Consider the following 15,143-nt stretch of genomic DNA (forward strand, 5'->3'; position numbering starts at 1 on the left):
CTTGCCCAAAGAGCACTACTTTCAGAACAGGGGAAATTCTAATGTGTCTTCTGTGGTTAAAACAAAAGGAGTATTTGTGGTTCCTCTGCTCAAGTTTTAAGGGCTTTGAGGACTAGCAGCTGGAATCCAAATTACATTCAGGGACACGTGTGGGTATTTTTCCCCTTAAACCTGCACAGGAGCAGAGATAACAAAAAATTGTATTTTCTGTCTGGAATTTAGTTTTTTTACAAAAATAAAAATAAAAATGACCAACTGCCAGGATAATACTTCTAACCATTACTGGCACTTACCCTTAACTGGAGTCATTTTGGAAGAGTCCCCCAACCCATTCCCCATTTAGCCATTAACATTCTCAAAGGGTAAGAAAGAAGTATAGCCGATAAACAGCGAGCACACAAGTGTACCTGTGGCCTTCACCAAATTCAGAGGCTGTTTTGAGTTCTGTGGACAATGGAAGCTTCAGCTCTTTGACATCTGTAAGAATGAACCAGAGCCACAGGTGACCTTGTCTGGAGATAGACAGGGTCCTCCTATCTTCTGGAATAGGCAGAGCAGGTAGGAGGTGATGGTAGCTCTGTGTGGTACCAACAACCAAAAGTGAAGATGAGGTGACAAAGGCTAGAAAGGAATCATTTATTAAAAAACAAAAACAAAAACAAAACAACAAAAAACAAAACAGCCCTCAGCAGGATTTGAAGACACAACAGAAGAAGGCACCATCCTGATCGCTTTATGCCCCCATGACTGCGCGACATGTATCTGCTTATGAGTTCTGTCCACCGGGAAGCACAGCACACTGGTTCATTGTACAGGTCAAGGTAGAGGCAGGTCACCTGCTGAAGGGAGAAACCAGGACACGTGGGCCCTTTTCACCTCTGCTGTCAGGTAGCCAGAGAGGCAGGCTTCTCTCTGCCTCTACAATGGGCCATTTCTTATGAGGCCAGGGCTGCTGAGACAAAAGCAAGCTGACACGATCACACTAGGTACTACCAGAATGCCTGCTTTCCAGCAAGGACCATAGCATGTGGTTGGATTCTAAGAGGAAAGAGCAGCTTGCTCCTTCTGCAGTGCCTGGAATGTAGGGCCCAGCTCAGAGAGGCATCTGATATTTGTCCCCAATACCCAGTTGTCACCACAGGTAAACCAACACTATAATCACAACAGCAAGGACAGGATCGTGTTGCTTTTTTCCTTTTTTTTCTTCAAGGAGTGAGGGCATGGAAAATACAGCACACCAATGAAACAAAATGCCAAAAAAAAAAAAAATACAAAAACAATAGAAAATAGAAAAATGTATTTACAAGTAGTACATTACTATGATCAGAAAGCACAAAGACACCTGCTGCTATATTACATGCATTGGTTCAAGAAGAAACTACTAAAAATCCTGCAAGGGAGAAGCCTGTAAAAACAAAACAAAAAAAGGGCCAAAAAGTTTGAACTTTTCATCCCTAATTGGCTACACTGATCAAAACCAAACGAGAGCCCCCGAAAGTCCATGAGTATATCAGTACGAATACTATACTGGTTTTTAACTGCACGTTCAGTTGTGGAAGGGAGAGACAGCAGCGTATCCATATACAAGGAAGCCAGAGTAAACTGCTCTACATGCTAAAAATTACAGCAAGTCCCTGTCTGCTACACAGCATGATCTTAGCAGGTTTTAATTTTTGTTTATTCATATATATCTATGTGCGCATGTGTGTATGTATAAAAACCGTGCCCTCGTTCACTGTCAACACAACATCTGGGTGGACATGAACTCATTACAACAAATTCTTATGTGTATTGTTGTAAGAAGTCACTCAATGTCTGTGGATTTAATAAGTCACTTCACACCACAGAAAATATTTAATAAATCCAAAAAAAGGAAAGAATATAACGACAGAAGAGCTTCTGTCTCAGTTCTCTGAAACTGAGTCCCCCATAGGAAACTGGTCCCAAAGTTCTTGAGGGTTCACTGAAGAAACTTCGGTTTGCTAATATTTTTCATCCTTTTAGTGTTCAAAAGGTATAGAACGACTCTTCGCCCTTGTCAGTTTTAATCAGTCATATCTCCATCCCCCACAGGTAACAGTCTGGTGCAGATTCATAAAAATGGGGGAAGAAGGAGCGCTGGGGAGGGCCTGTCACTTCAAGAGGGGCTCCACCTCTACAACAGCAGGAAGAGAAAGAACCAAGCAGGGCTCCAGCACCTCGCTCCTGCAAACAAGCTCCCTGCAAATGCAAAATCCAGTCACACGTCAGTTTTCTATGCAGGTACATCTCCGAGTACCAGGCCAGCTCTAAGAGGAAACAAAACCACGCGTTGACAGAAAAGGACTCAGAAGGCCATTCTGGTCACTCTCTGGGACCCATCATACTTCCAGGAATCGGGAACTGCTGGACTTGGAGTGGAATGGCTCAGACCACATCCGCCGAAGGTCACCCTGGGGAAGAAGGAACTTTACTAAGTAATGAATTTAAAAATGAGTCACGCGCATCTACAAGTCCTTTCTGATTCTTGATCTTAGATCAGACTGCTTCTGTGGAGAATCAAAGAACATTCTAATCTTACTCACTGAAAAGTAACCCACCATTCTTTGAAGAACTCACTAGAAGAGCTCTTAGGCTCCTCAAGCAAAGAAAGGTGTAAGTTCTATCATTTATGAGTGAGATGCTGAGGCCAAGTTAGTTTACCTCTCTGCCTCCTTCTCTGTAAAATGGGTATTATACAAATCTTGTAAATCAGGTAATGCTCCAAAGTCTAGCTGTAACCATACATTTCTTAAGTATTTCCAAACTTTAATGCAGAATATTAAAAAAGCTGGTAGGTGACAAATACGGTGCTGCTTTTAAGGGAAATAGGAAGTCTCTGTAGCTGAACTCTAGGGATTTCAGTTAGTTCATCCATGACCAGGTGGCACAGTAGTCTAACTCACTAGCATTTTCTGCCAGTGACTGCAATAGGTTGGAAGATACCTAATACCAGGTGAGCAAAGTCCACCGACCCACCGTCAAGATCAAGAGCTCCAAGGCTCAAGCAGACCCACCTCCGGCAAGGAGAATACATACCCCAGTCCAAGGTCAGTGCCAAGTTACTGCTTTCACAGGTTTCTAACTGCTTCTCTCACCTTTAAATAGGCCATCGTGAGGAGCGGCAATAAGGTGAATGGCACCAAATAGAGAAGGGCGGGCTGAGCCGCTCGGTGAATGCGGGATGCCACGGTCGCAGTGAGCAGACCTATTAGGGAAGAAACATCCATGAGCAATACCGAGGGACCAGCCGTCAAAGAGGAGAGCCTGCTACCTGGTTGCTACCTGCTGGGGCCCTGACAGGACAGCTTTCCTGTGGCACATGCTGTCCAGTGGCAAGGGCGTGAGAAGCTCAGCAATGGCAGCAAAAGCAGTGTGCAGCAGTGCAGCTTGAAAGTCCTACAATTCCAAGGACCTGTGAGTGGCCCATGCCCCCCTCAGTGCTTAGGTTCCTGGCCCAAGCCTTCACTTCTGCCCTGAGTGTGCCTGGTCCTCCTGTCTCGGGTGGTATGTAATCCCAGACTTGGAGGAAAAAGCCCTGGGGTCAAATCTTGACCAGTCTGCAACTTTTGTTACTTTGGTCATGCATTTCACCTCTGAGCTTCAGCCTCCTCTACTGTGCAATAGGGCTAACACCACTCATCCTAGCAGTCTCTGAGCCCGTGTGCTGAAATGAACCACTCTGCTGTAACCACTGTAGGTACAGACAGGTTCCCGCTATTCCTATAGCCCAATTATGTGGGTCTCTCCCTGTCTGTGTACAAATGAGTTGTCTATGGAAAAACTGGCCCACGGAGAATCTGAGGTTAGAGGTGATAGACATGTTAGGACCAATGAAGGGAAATACCTATTAAATGATGCAGGAAATAAACATGACATTGGTTAACCTCAAGCTGAAGATTTAATTAAGCACACAGACTGATCCACAATCATTGTGTGGTAGATGTTCCTGACTCTGAGGCCTGACCATAGTCTTCCCACAATGTTCTTCAGACATGCTGTTGGATAGAGAAGCTGGGCGGGCCAGTATACACAGCACCTGTCATTTCATGGGCCACTGTTATTCTTTCTCTGTGGTTGACTATAAGAGCAATGAGAGTTGCTACTCTCCTTCCATCTAGCGTCTGCAGCTAAAAAAAACCTGATTTAACTCCAGGGCTTGGAGGATAGTCAGAAGGGATCACAAGCAGGCTCTCTGGCTCTCTCTCTCTTTTTTTTTTTAATTTTTTTAAATTTTTTTTTAACTTTTATTTATGATAGTCACAGAGAGAGAGAGAGAGAGAGAGAGAGAGAGAGAGAGGCAGAGACATAGGCAGAGGGAGAAGCAGGCTCCATGCACCGGGAGCCCGATGTGGGATTCGATCCCAGGTCTCCAGGATCGCGCCCTGGGCCAAAGGCAGGCGCCAAACCGCTGCGCCACCCAGGGATCCCTCTCTGGCTCTCTCTTACCTACAAAGTATCCAATGAGGGTGCAGTGAAAGTAGGAGACCTTCTGCATGCGTCCAGAGATATTGGCAGGTCCAGAGGCACCACAGGAGTCACCATTGGCTTGTTTTTTGTAGTTGTCATAACGCAGGACAAAGCACAAGAGGAGTCCAGGCATCACGATGTCCCCAATGCCCAACATAGAGAAGTGACTGCCAGTGGAGCTGGAATGTAGTGTCACATGTCAGGGATGCCACCCTCAACAATCCCATTTCTCCTCCTCCTGTGCAGAGTTGTCTGTCAGCTGTTTAAGAGGTTGGACTTATCTGAATGGGAAATGGAAATCTCTAGAGGTGGAACAACGCTAGTTTGTAAAAGTTTAGAGATTACAAGCCATAAGAGCATTGGCAACAGATGTCTTTTTTTTTTTTTTTCCAACAGATGTCTTCAACCAGGCTCCTCCCTGCTTCCGGAGAGCACCTCTAAAGTGACTGCTAAAGTCAGCTAAGTAGTGCTTCCTCGAGAAATGTCAAGCAATTCAGTATTTGTCACACATTTGCTTCTGTGACTTTAAACAAGCACCTGACTACTACCAGAAACGGATATTAAAGCAACACAGTATTTTTCCAAGACTATATCACCAGCAACTGTAGAATTTTAGCATTAGTACATATTTTTACAAATATTTTAGAAGTAAAAAAGATCCAGATTCTTCTGTTGATTTCCTCCAGCCAACTCTAAAATATGGTAACAGAAGTAACATATGGTTGTTTGATAACATTAATAATAAAAAGCAGCACCTGTATCATTTAATGATAAATCTTTACAAGTCAAATCAACGTTCTTCTCATTTGTAAAATGGAGAAAATAACTCACAACGCTTTTCCACTCTAGGAGAAGAATACTGATAATAAAGACTAATTGAGGGACACTGAGGCACAGGGAGACAGTGTGTTCACTGCCTCATCACAACAGGAGGCCCGACGTGCCAGTCCTACCTTGGGAAGACCAGTTTTCCAGGCAGAGACAGGCGAGGAACATCACGCCCAACATTGGGCCCTAGGTGGAGCTTCCGGGATAGAACATCAAGGGGATTGTCAGCTGGTTGCGTGGCCACCTTCACCATGACATTGCTATTGAAGATGTAGGCAGAGAAAAACACCTGCCGAATGCCAAATGGAGAGACATCTATAACAGAGGAAGCTGGAAGCAACCTAATTTCAGCATCAGCCTTCTTTGTTCTTAAGAGCAAAGTCTCAAAATACTGCAACATCAAGCTATTTTGATGGCATGCTTGGAGGAGAAAGAAAATCTCTGCTCCCAGGGCAGAGAACCTTGTCTGTCTGCTCTCTCCCCTACCCCTAGAGATACACATGCACTAACTGGTTAACACGTCTCAACAAACAAAGGCGTGGACAGATGCCTGCTCACATGTACAGTTCAGGACTGGAGAGAGTGATCTTAACAGTTCACTGTTAACAACAGTTAACAACTGTCAGGAGTGAGTGCTCCAATTAAACACCAAAGAGAGCAGTGGCTTCAGGGAAACAGACTCTTACCCAAAAGACATCGTAGATTAGAAGCCCTGAGAGAAGCAGGCAGGACACCTTGAGGCTGGGCAGGCGGACAAAGGCGATCATGGCGACACAGAGACCCATGGCCAGGGCTGGGGAGGAGACCACAGACATTGGTCAATGCAGAGTATGGGCTCACCCTCCTCACCCTCCTTCCTCAAGGTATTCTGCTTAGAAACCTAACAGTTTGTAAGTCCCCTAAACAATCATGCAGCTCAGTTTAAGATGTTTATATCCTACTTGTGCTAAGTGCCCACTTTAGCTCATTTTGACTTGCTGGTCTTTGGGGATATCCCTTTTTTCATGTTCTTGGATAGTGCTCAACTGTGTAAGTCCCAGGAGATTCTGTTTTTGAATGATAAAGGTCTTGGCCAGGCCCAGTTCAGGACTTATCTGTTTCCTGCTTCCCCCATCCCAGCGAGGACTCGCTGCTCCTAAATGTACAGTCTGCCACACCCGAGGTCATGCACCCTCCCTTTTACTCAGCAATTCATTCTTATATCCTTGCCTTATTTTTTTCTTACACCTCTCAAGATCCGACATATACTATATGCATATATATTTAAAGTCTCTTTCCTCTCAACTAAAATGCCAGGTCCTTGAGGGCACGGTTCCTTGCTGCATCCTGGGAGTCCAGAATGGGTCAGGCAGGTGAATGGGCTCTCCCTGCCTTCCGCTCTCCTCCATTGTTCTGAAACATAGGTCTGACTAGATCACACAGCCATTTACATACTTCCCATGGGTTCTCGTAGTGGGATGAAGGTCCAACAACTTGGCAATGACAGGGACTTAAGGGAAGGCGCCCTTCATTGTGCAAGTCCCCACCCTCAGTGTGCAATGCTGTGGCTCTGTTCTCTAGCCACCTAAATATGATCATACCTCTCAACATCACTATGTTCCTTCCTATTCTCCACAGAAGGCCCTCTTCAAGAAGTCTTTCCTTATCTAATCAGATTCACTACCCAACCCCTTGTGATGCCAAAGAACTCTGAATCTCTCTCAACTTGTTCATCCATTCTGTAATAGTGCAAGTATTTATATACAAGTGAGTTTATTCTCTTCACTGGGTTCTCCTGGTAGACAGAAACCATGGTTTATTCTTTCTGTGAAGCCCCAGCACTTGACAGAATAGGCAATCAATAAATATTTGCTGAATGAATGGAAAATTATGTTCTGTCAAGTTTAAATTTCAAATTATTCTAAGGAAGGTAAGAAAAGCAAGTAAGGCCATATTACAGATGGATATCATTTTAATAGAACTGGTGGTAAACTGGGGCAGCCCAAGTGGCTCAGCGGTTTAGCGCCACCTTCAGCCCAGGGCTTGATCCTGGAGACCCGGGATTGAGTCCCATGTCGGGCTCCCTGTGTGGAGCCTGCTATTCCCTCTGCCTGTGTCTGCGTCTTTCTCTCTGTTTCTCATAAATAAATAAAATCTTAAAAAAAAAAAAAAAAAAAAGGAACATCCAAGCATGAAAAAAATCTCAAAAAACAAAACAAAACAAAAAAACAACTGGTGGTAAACTGTCAATACATGTAGCTAAGTGGGTAAATATAGCAATTTGGTGGACCCCGGACACATCAATTCAACTAATATTTGATGAGTTACTACTGTGGGGATAGTGTTGTACACACACAAGAAGAGATGGATTGCTATTCCCATCCCTGGAAGATAGCACTAAAACTGGGAAGAAGAACAAACGATCTCTATTCCCTGTCATTATTGTTCTCAAGTATTTGCTGGTCTCCATGGTGTGCACTGTAGTATGTGTTTTGGAGAGATGTGGTCAAACATAATTTCTGATTTTTATAATAATCTAGGATATGCTCCTTTTACTAGGATCTCCTTTAATTTTTTAGAAATTTATGAAAACAGAACCAAGGTCCCTAATACAATCAACCCATACTCATTTTTTTAATAATGAGATTTTCCATTATAATTATCTTTGGAAATAAATATTTGGCTGTGCTGTGAATCAATAGACAGGACATGGGCAGGGATGAGCTCAGCTGGCTTGAGGAACACAGTGGTCAGTGGGGGGAAGCCCCTGGGGCAGGGGCAGGGGTGATGGTGGTAGGGGAACAAGAAGTGATCTGTTCAGGAACTTACAAGTGCATATGTGGAGTGCAAAGCACATCAAGAGAACAAAGTAAGAAATCAAGGCCTGAGATGGACAGACAAGGGACAGGCTGTGGCCAGTGAAGGTCAAGGAACTGATAACTGAAAGAGGGATATGGTAACCAAAGGGACAGACAAGCAAAAGGATAGGTTCCCAAGATTAAATGTAATTGCCTCTGTGACACATACAGGTGACTGGTCCATTCTAGAACTTTTCAATTACATTCAGTCACTTAATCCTAAATTGGCAGTAGCTTTTACAGGCCATATGGTCTAAGCATCCACTGCTGCTTTGCCACTCATTTGCTGATCCTACCCCACCTGAGAGGAAACCACCCATGGACAAGACAGAACTGCTCAGTGACAGGATTTCCCATGACTCAGACAATGCCATTAGATCTCTCATCTTCCAAACAAGAAACTCTGGGTCTGTTTTCAATTTATCACAGTCTTTCATCACATAGCCACTCACTCTGCAGCCATTCTGGGTGCCACCCTTTGTGGTCACAGCACAATTTGTCCATGCTTCCCTACGCCTCCCTAGTTTGAAGTGCGTCCTTTCCCACTCTGTGTCTTTCCTGCTTACTCTTCACCGCCATTGGAAATTATCACTTTGCATTGTTTCCTGAATATGGTACTAGGTTCCTTACTCTGTGATGGATCTAGTCTAATTATAAGTCCTATAGCCTCGGGCACAACTCACAGGATGGTAAGGCCTCAGAGTCTGTCTTCCTTTGCTCCCATTCCTACTCCTTCCTCTTCAGCTAAGCTGAGCGATATACCCTATTGCAGTCATACCAAGCGTCCCCACTGTGCTGTGAGTCCCACATGTGAGAAGGCAGAATGCACCCTTTCTGACTCCTTCAGAGAGTTAAATATCACTCCTACCCCCAAACGGATAGTGCCACAATCTGTCACATCCCTGAAACACACCCTCAAATATTCATTCCAGTTTGCCTCTCTTTTTCTTCATGCTTTCGTTAAATAACTCTTCAGAAAATCTTACATCCTCCTCAGGACTTTTCCAAGCCAAAATGAAGAAGTGTGATAACTTTCCCTCATTCCATGCTGCTTGAGAAAACTCAAGACTCTCTCAAATAGTTTTACCAACAATCTTTTGGTTAAATGTAAATTAACCAAAAGTGTTAAGTAAATTATTATATTTTTTAAATTAATTAATTATTTATTCATGAGAGACACACACACACAGAGGCAGAGACACAGGTAGAGGGAGAAGCAGGCCCCATGCAGGGAGCCCAACGTGGGGTGGGACTCGATCCCGGATCTCCAGGATCACGCCCCGGGCCAAAGGTGGCACCAAACCACTGAGCCACCCGGGCTGCCCGAGAAATAAATTATTAATCTTAGCCAGTGATCTAGAATTACTTTCAACGTATTATTGATATAATCTGTCACTCTGCCTCCACAACCAGTAGGGCCAGGGACAAAGACGATGACCCCATCCAAGCCAAAATGTTCATGAAAAGGAACAGGTAACCTGTAAGATCTTAAGTAGCCTGCACTCCATTCTGTAGGATCTGTAGATCCTCTTTTTTTTTTATTTATGATAGTCACACAGAGAGAGAGAGAGAGAGGCAGAGACACAGGCTGAGGGAGAAGCAGGCTCCATGCACTGAGAGCCCGATGTGGGACTCGATCCTGGGTCTCCAGGATCGCACCCTGGGCCAAAGGCAGGCGCTAAACCGCTGCGCCACCCAGGGATCCCCTGGTAGATCCTTTATCTTAGCCCTATGTGGATGAAATGCCACATTCTAGCATTTTATTTTATTATTATTTTTAAAGATTTTATTTATTCATCAGAGACACAGAGAGAGAGGCAGAGACACAGGCAGAGGGAGAAGCAGGCTTCATGCAGGGAGCCCGACATGGGACTCGATCCCGGGTCTCCAGGACTACACCCTGGGCTGAAGGCCGCGTTAAACCGCTGAGCCACCTGGGCTGCCCCACATTCTAGCATTTTAAAACAAGAAAATAAATCAATTACTAGATTTTTGGCACTGCGTGTTTTCTAACCATAGATTAGTAACAAGTGTATTAAATGAGAGCACTGGACTAGATATCTGTTCAAGACTCTTCTGGTCCCTGAACTGGTCAGTGGATGTATACTGTGGATCTGGTTTTACAATCCTTGAATGGTAAATGTGTGTGTAAAAGATTCATCAGCTTTTAGCTAATGTACCAAACCACCCATTGGCCAAATTCTTTCAAGGCTTCCCAAATTTAAAAGGTTAATTTGCCAGATGAAAGTGAAAGTAGATAAAGAACTCTATATTTAGTTCAAGAACATGCTGATGTCTCTTCTTACTGTTAATACTTTTTAGTATATAAGCTTGAAAACATACTTCATGCCTTGCCTTAAAACAACCACATTCATCATTCTGTTTTCACTCTCAATTAACTTCAAAGAACAGGCTTTCATTAAGAAACATTCATTTAAAAAATTCTACTACCAAATTATCACTGCCTACGATGATTTCTGATTCTGTAGAGAAGTCTATAAAGATAATTTCCATGTCAGAGAAGAACAAATTTCAAAACATTAAAAGACTGTGGCTAGAAAGCTACATTTTCTGTAATAGCAGAAAACAAGTCACACACACTTCAAACATTAGAGTCTGAGAAACAAAGAAAGCTCAAAGGTTCTCCTTTTTGGTGGGGGCAGGGAGGAGGAACAACTCTACTCTGGGTCACAAGGGCAGTTTAACCAGTGCAAACTGGTAGGGAGAAGAGACTCTTAGATAAGTAAGGTTTGGGGACCAGCAATAATGACAGAAGGTTATGTAAACACCTACATGCTAGGGTTAAGTGGGGTTTGGAGAGCCTCACGGAACCCTCAGAGAATTTTAGCTGTATTAGCTGAATTTCAGGATGGAAATTTATTTCTGATATTGGTCACTGGGAAAAGTGGGCAGCTTGTATGGGCAGCTCTTTATTAACTCTATAGTCTAGAGGAAATCTTATAGGGCAATGGACTCTAGTCCATCTTACGGGAGAGCTGCTTTATCCCATTCTTCTGTTAGTCTAGTAAGCCTGTCCCTGGCCCTGCCTGTAGAAGTACAAGGAAAATCCTGCTGACTTGTTCTAAAGTATGTGTTTCAGATGGCTGTGTAAATCAGTGTATCCTGAAGAGAATGTCACCTTCCATTGCCAACCTTTTCTTTTTTAGTGACATACTACTAGAAAATAGGTATTTTTCTGTTCCATATGCAATGCTTGGGAGAGTAGAGATGAAAAGTATAAACACACTGCTTGCTGCTTTGAGAGGTATCTAATCTTTTTGGGTCAGCAGCTTGGTAAACTTAAAACCCTTAGCAAAACCTGTAAATAGTATCATGTGTATCTGAACACATGCATAAAGAGTTCCACGAAAGCAGAGCCACAAAAAGTTAGTGGAGTTACAGAGAAACTCAGAGAGGGTCGAGAGACTTCAAGGTAGTTTAAATACCATCTGTCATCATCTGGACTTTGAGTCTGCCAGCATTGAGAGACTGACTAATCAGTCTGGTAAGATGATGACTGTCTTCTACTACTCTAGTTAAAACAGTAGTACCTGAAGCTTTTGTCCTCTCATTACACATAATATTTGTATAATGAGATCATTTATGTGTAACACTTATGGGAATGGACTCTTTAAGGACATCAGCACAGAACAGTTTCTCTTAAGAGTATATAGCTAACAGTCATCCAAACAGTCATTTTAATGGACTGAAATAATCTGATTTAGATATTAACCAACTAACCAGCATTTCTAAATAGTTTTTGTTCAGAAGTAATAGAGGGAAAAAAAAAAAGAAGTAATAGAGAAGAAATGTCTGTGCTGCTTGTTTTCTCATCAGGCACTAGTTTAGGTGAGACTGAAGAATATAATCATAAAAACAGCTATGAGATTTGGACTAATATTTACTCTCTCTAATCATTATCATGACTAAGACTCCTTAATTTTCTGTAACACAGATTTTTAAAAGAGATTAGGCTCTATTCGTCTTTCAAAATCACCCACATGCTTTTAGGGTAAGTCATTCTGCAGAAATCAAGAGTTAATCTCAGGAAAACTCAAATACACAAACCTGGTACTTTTTCATTACTCTTATTGCCTAATATACAAAAATAGGCATTCACTCTTCTACTATAAGCTGGGCAAGCAACCTGTGTGACTTCAGATGCAATTTCTTTTTAAGTTATTCTTCATCAACCTCTACAAGCACTTAAGTATCAAATACCAATCTGTACGAATACCGAAAGAACTGATACTTGATTTGGGAAATTGAATAGTTCTGGTAACCACTTAAAAACCTTAAACATTTTACTTCAGGATGCTTATACACATTCCAAAGCATGATCACAGAAATGTTTTTTTTACAAGGCAATTTAAGAAGCTAAAACAAGAGATCAAACCTGTCAGACATCAGCAAATGTGAATTACTGCACAGTCAGGGCACTGGTGATTTTGACTCTACTTTCTATTCTGACTCATTAAAGGTCTGTATATAAATCTAAGGGGTAACTTGATTTGCAACCTCACTGAGTGACAGTTCTACTGTAGTTGAGCCATCATCAGAGCTGTGGGAGCACCGTGCCTTAGTGGACAGGAGCCTCCAAAAAGCTGTTTTTAAGGTCTTGATTAGTCTTGTGCTTGCTTGGAATGGATAACAGGAGTAATAAGTGCAATCCATACCCATAATATCTGATTTTCAAATTTCCCTTTTAAAAATTCTTTAGATAGTATTACAGATCGTATAAAATAGTCTTTTGTATTTTAATTTCCTTCTCTTCTGGAGAAAATCAACCAGACCTTGTAGGGCAGAGCAGTTAGATAAGCTCCTTGAGAAAAAAAAAAAAAAAAAAAAAGATAAGCTCCTTGAGATACGGAAAAGTGAACTGTGAAAGTGAGACTAAGGACTGAATGAAAAAGGAGGAGGAGATGCTTATGGGGTCTTTTTTTTTTTTTTTTTAAAGATTTTATTTATTTATTCATGAGAGAGACACACGAGAGAGAGAGAGAGAGAGAGAGAGAGAGAGAGAGAGAGAGAGGCAGAGACACAGGCAGAGGGAGAAGCAGGCTCCATGGAGGGAGCCCGACGTGGGACTCGATCCCATGTCCCCAAGATCGCGCCCTGGGCTGAAGGCGGCGCTAAACCGCTGAGCCACCTGGGCTGCCCGCTTACAGGGTCTTTTAAGAAAAGTTTTTAAATGTCTTACGGGAGAGAAAAGAATGAGGTATTTTTGGAAATGTCCCTCCCAAGATATTCTGATGAGAAGTATGAAGTATACACAAGAGTTCTGGGACTGGATAAGTGACTTCACTGAACCTGTTTCCTCTTCTGTCAAGTGGGAATAAGTATCTCCTTCAAAGAGTTTTTCAGGACTAAATGAGATAATCCATGTAAACACCCAGGAAAGCACCCAATGCAGATCATTCAATAAATGTTAGCTCTTACTGCCATTCTTAGTTCATCCTTATCATCACCCATCAAGGGGGAGTCTCATGTGCCACAGATAGAAATGTACACTGCTACTGCCTTTCTGAAAGGCAGTACAGTAATAAAGAAAAAAGAATTTTTAACAAAAATCCTTTGATCTAGGAATTTCATATCTAGGAACTCATCCATAGAAACAATCTTATTAAGTAATCTGACATGTGTACCCAGAGGTGAGACAAGAATGTTTATCTCAGGGTTATTTATAACAGAAGGTTAAAAACAATCTAAGGGGGGACTCCTGGGTGGCTCAGCGGTTAAGCGTCTGCCTCTGGCTCAGGGTGTGATCCTTGGGTCCTGGGATCGAGTTCTGCATTGGGCTCCTTGCCTTCTCCCTCTGCCTATGTCTCTGCCTCTCTTTCTCTCATGAATAAATAAATAAAAATCTTAAAAAAAAAAAAAATCTAAAGGTCCAGAAACAGTTAAGTAACACAATGGAATGCTCTGGAATTTTTTTTTTTAATTTTTTTTTTTTAAATTTATTTATGATAGTCACAGAGAGAGAGAGAGAGAGGCAGAGACACAGGCAGAGGGAGAAGCAGGCTCCATGCACCGGGAGCCCGACGTGGGATTCGATCCCGGGTCTCCAGGATCGTGCCCCGGGCCAAAGGCAGGCGCCAAACCGCTGCGCCACCCAGGGATCCCTGCTCTGGAATTTTTAAAAAGGATATGCTTCACCTTTATGTTAACGATACAGACATATCATTACATAAAAAGTCTATTGTATATAACATATATATAATATATTCCACACATATATTTGTATGTAATATATGTAACAGTATTATTCCATTTATGTAACAGTAAAATCTACATAAAAACATGTACATGAATGTTCATAGCAGCATTATTCATAATAGCCAAAAAAGTGGCAACAACTGATGAATGGGTAAATAAAACTGGCATATCTATGCAAACAAACAGTAATTGGCCAGAAAAGAAATGAAGTACCAATTGAGGTTACAGCGTGAATGAACCTTGAAAATATCATGCTAAGTGAAAGGAGACAGCCACACAGCCACATAATGTATATTTTATTTATGTGCAATGTCCAGAAGAGGCAGATCCACAGAGAGAGAAAGGAGACTAGTGGATGCTTGGGGCTCAGGTGGGTAATGAGGAGTGACTGCTGGGTATGGGGTTTGGAGGGTAGATGATGACAATGCTCCAAAATTGACTGTAGTGATGGCTGCACAACTCTCTCACTGAATTTTACACTTTAAGTAGGTAAATTATATGGTATACCGTGAATCATACCTCAAAAAGCTGTTATTCAAAAATATCTTAAAAATGTGGGTAAAAATAATAAAAAACTCAACAATATTAACACCACCTAAGAATATCTAATATTCATGGTAATCAGAGTATATGTATATATACATATACATATATTTTAAAGATTTTATTTATTCATGAGAGACAGAGAGAGAGACAGACAGACAGAGACACAGGCAGAGGAAGAAGCAGGCTCCATGCAGGGAGCCCAACATGGGACTCGATCCTGGGTCTCCA

At 42.4% G+C, this 15,143-nt stretch overlaps 1 protein-coding gene and 1 long non-coding RNA gene across 5 annotated transcripts in view; one reads left to right on the forward strand and one right to left on the reverse strand.

The window, feature by feature from the left end:
• Positions 1–622: 622 nt before the first annotated feature.
• Positions 623–15,143, reverse strand: part of SPPL3 (signal peptide peptidase like 3) — a 139,929-nt gene continuing 125,408 nt past the window's right edge. For all 4 annotated transcript variants that reach the window (XM_072802830.1, XM_072802827.1, XM_072802826.1 and 1 more), the window contains 5 exons: positions 6,003–6,109; positions 5,442–5,605; positions 4,468–4,667; positions 3,117–3,226; positions 623–2,432 (listed from right to left, as the gene is read on the reverse strand). In XM_072802830.1, the coding sequence (XP_072658931.1) occupies positions 2,361–2,432; positions 3,117–3,226; positions 4,468–4,667; positions 5,442–5,605; positions 6,003–6,109 (653 nt within the window). In that variant the 3' untranslated portion in view covers positions 623–2,360. The remainder of the gene's footprint in view (positions 2,433–3,116; positions 3,227–4,467; positions 4,668–5,441; positions 5,606–6,002; positions 6,110–15,143) is intronic.
• LOC140619446 (uncharacterized) lies at positions 2,302–10,495 on the forward strand. Its single transcript, XR_012019349.1, has 2 exons — positions 2,302–3,435; positions 4,885–10,495. It is a non-coding gene; the product is annotated as an uncharacterized lncRNA (long non-coding RNA).

This window comes from Canis lupus, chromosome 27 (assembly GCF_048164855.1).
Source record: "Canis lupus baileyi chromosome 27, mCanLup2.hap1, whole genome shotgun sequence".
Classification (NCBI taxonomy): Eukaryota; Metazoa; Chordata; class Mammalia; order Carnivora; family Canidae; genus Canis; species Canis lupus.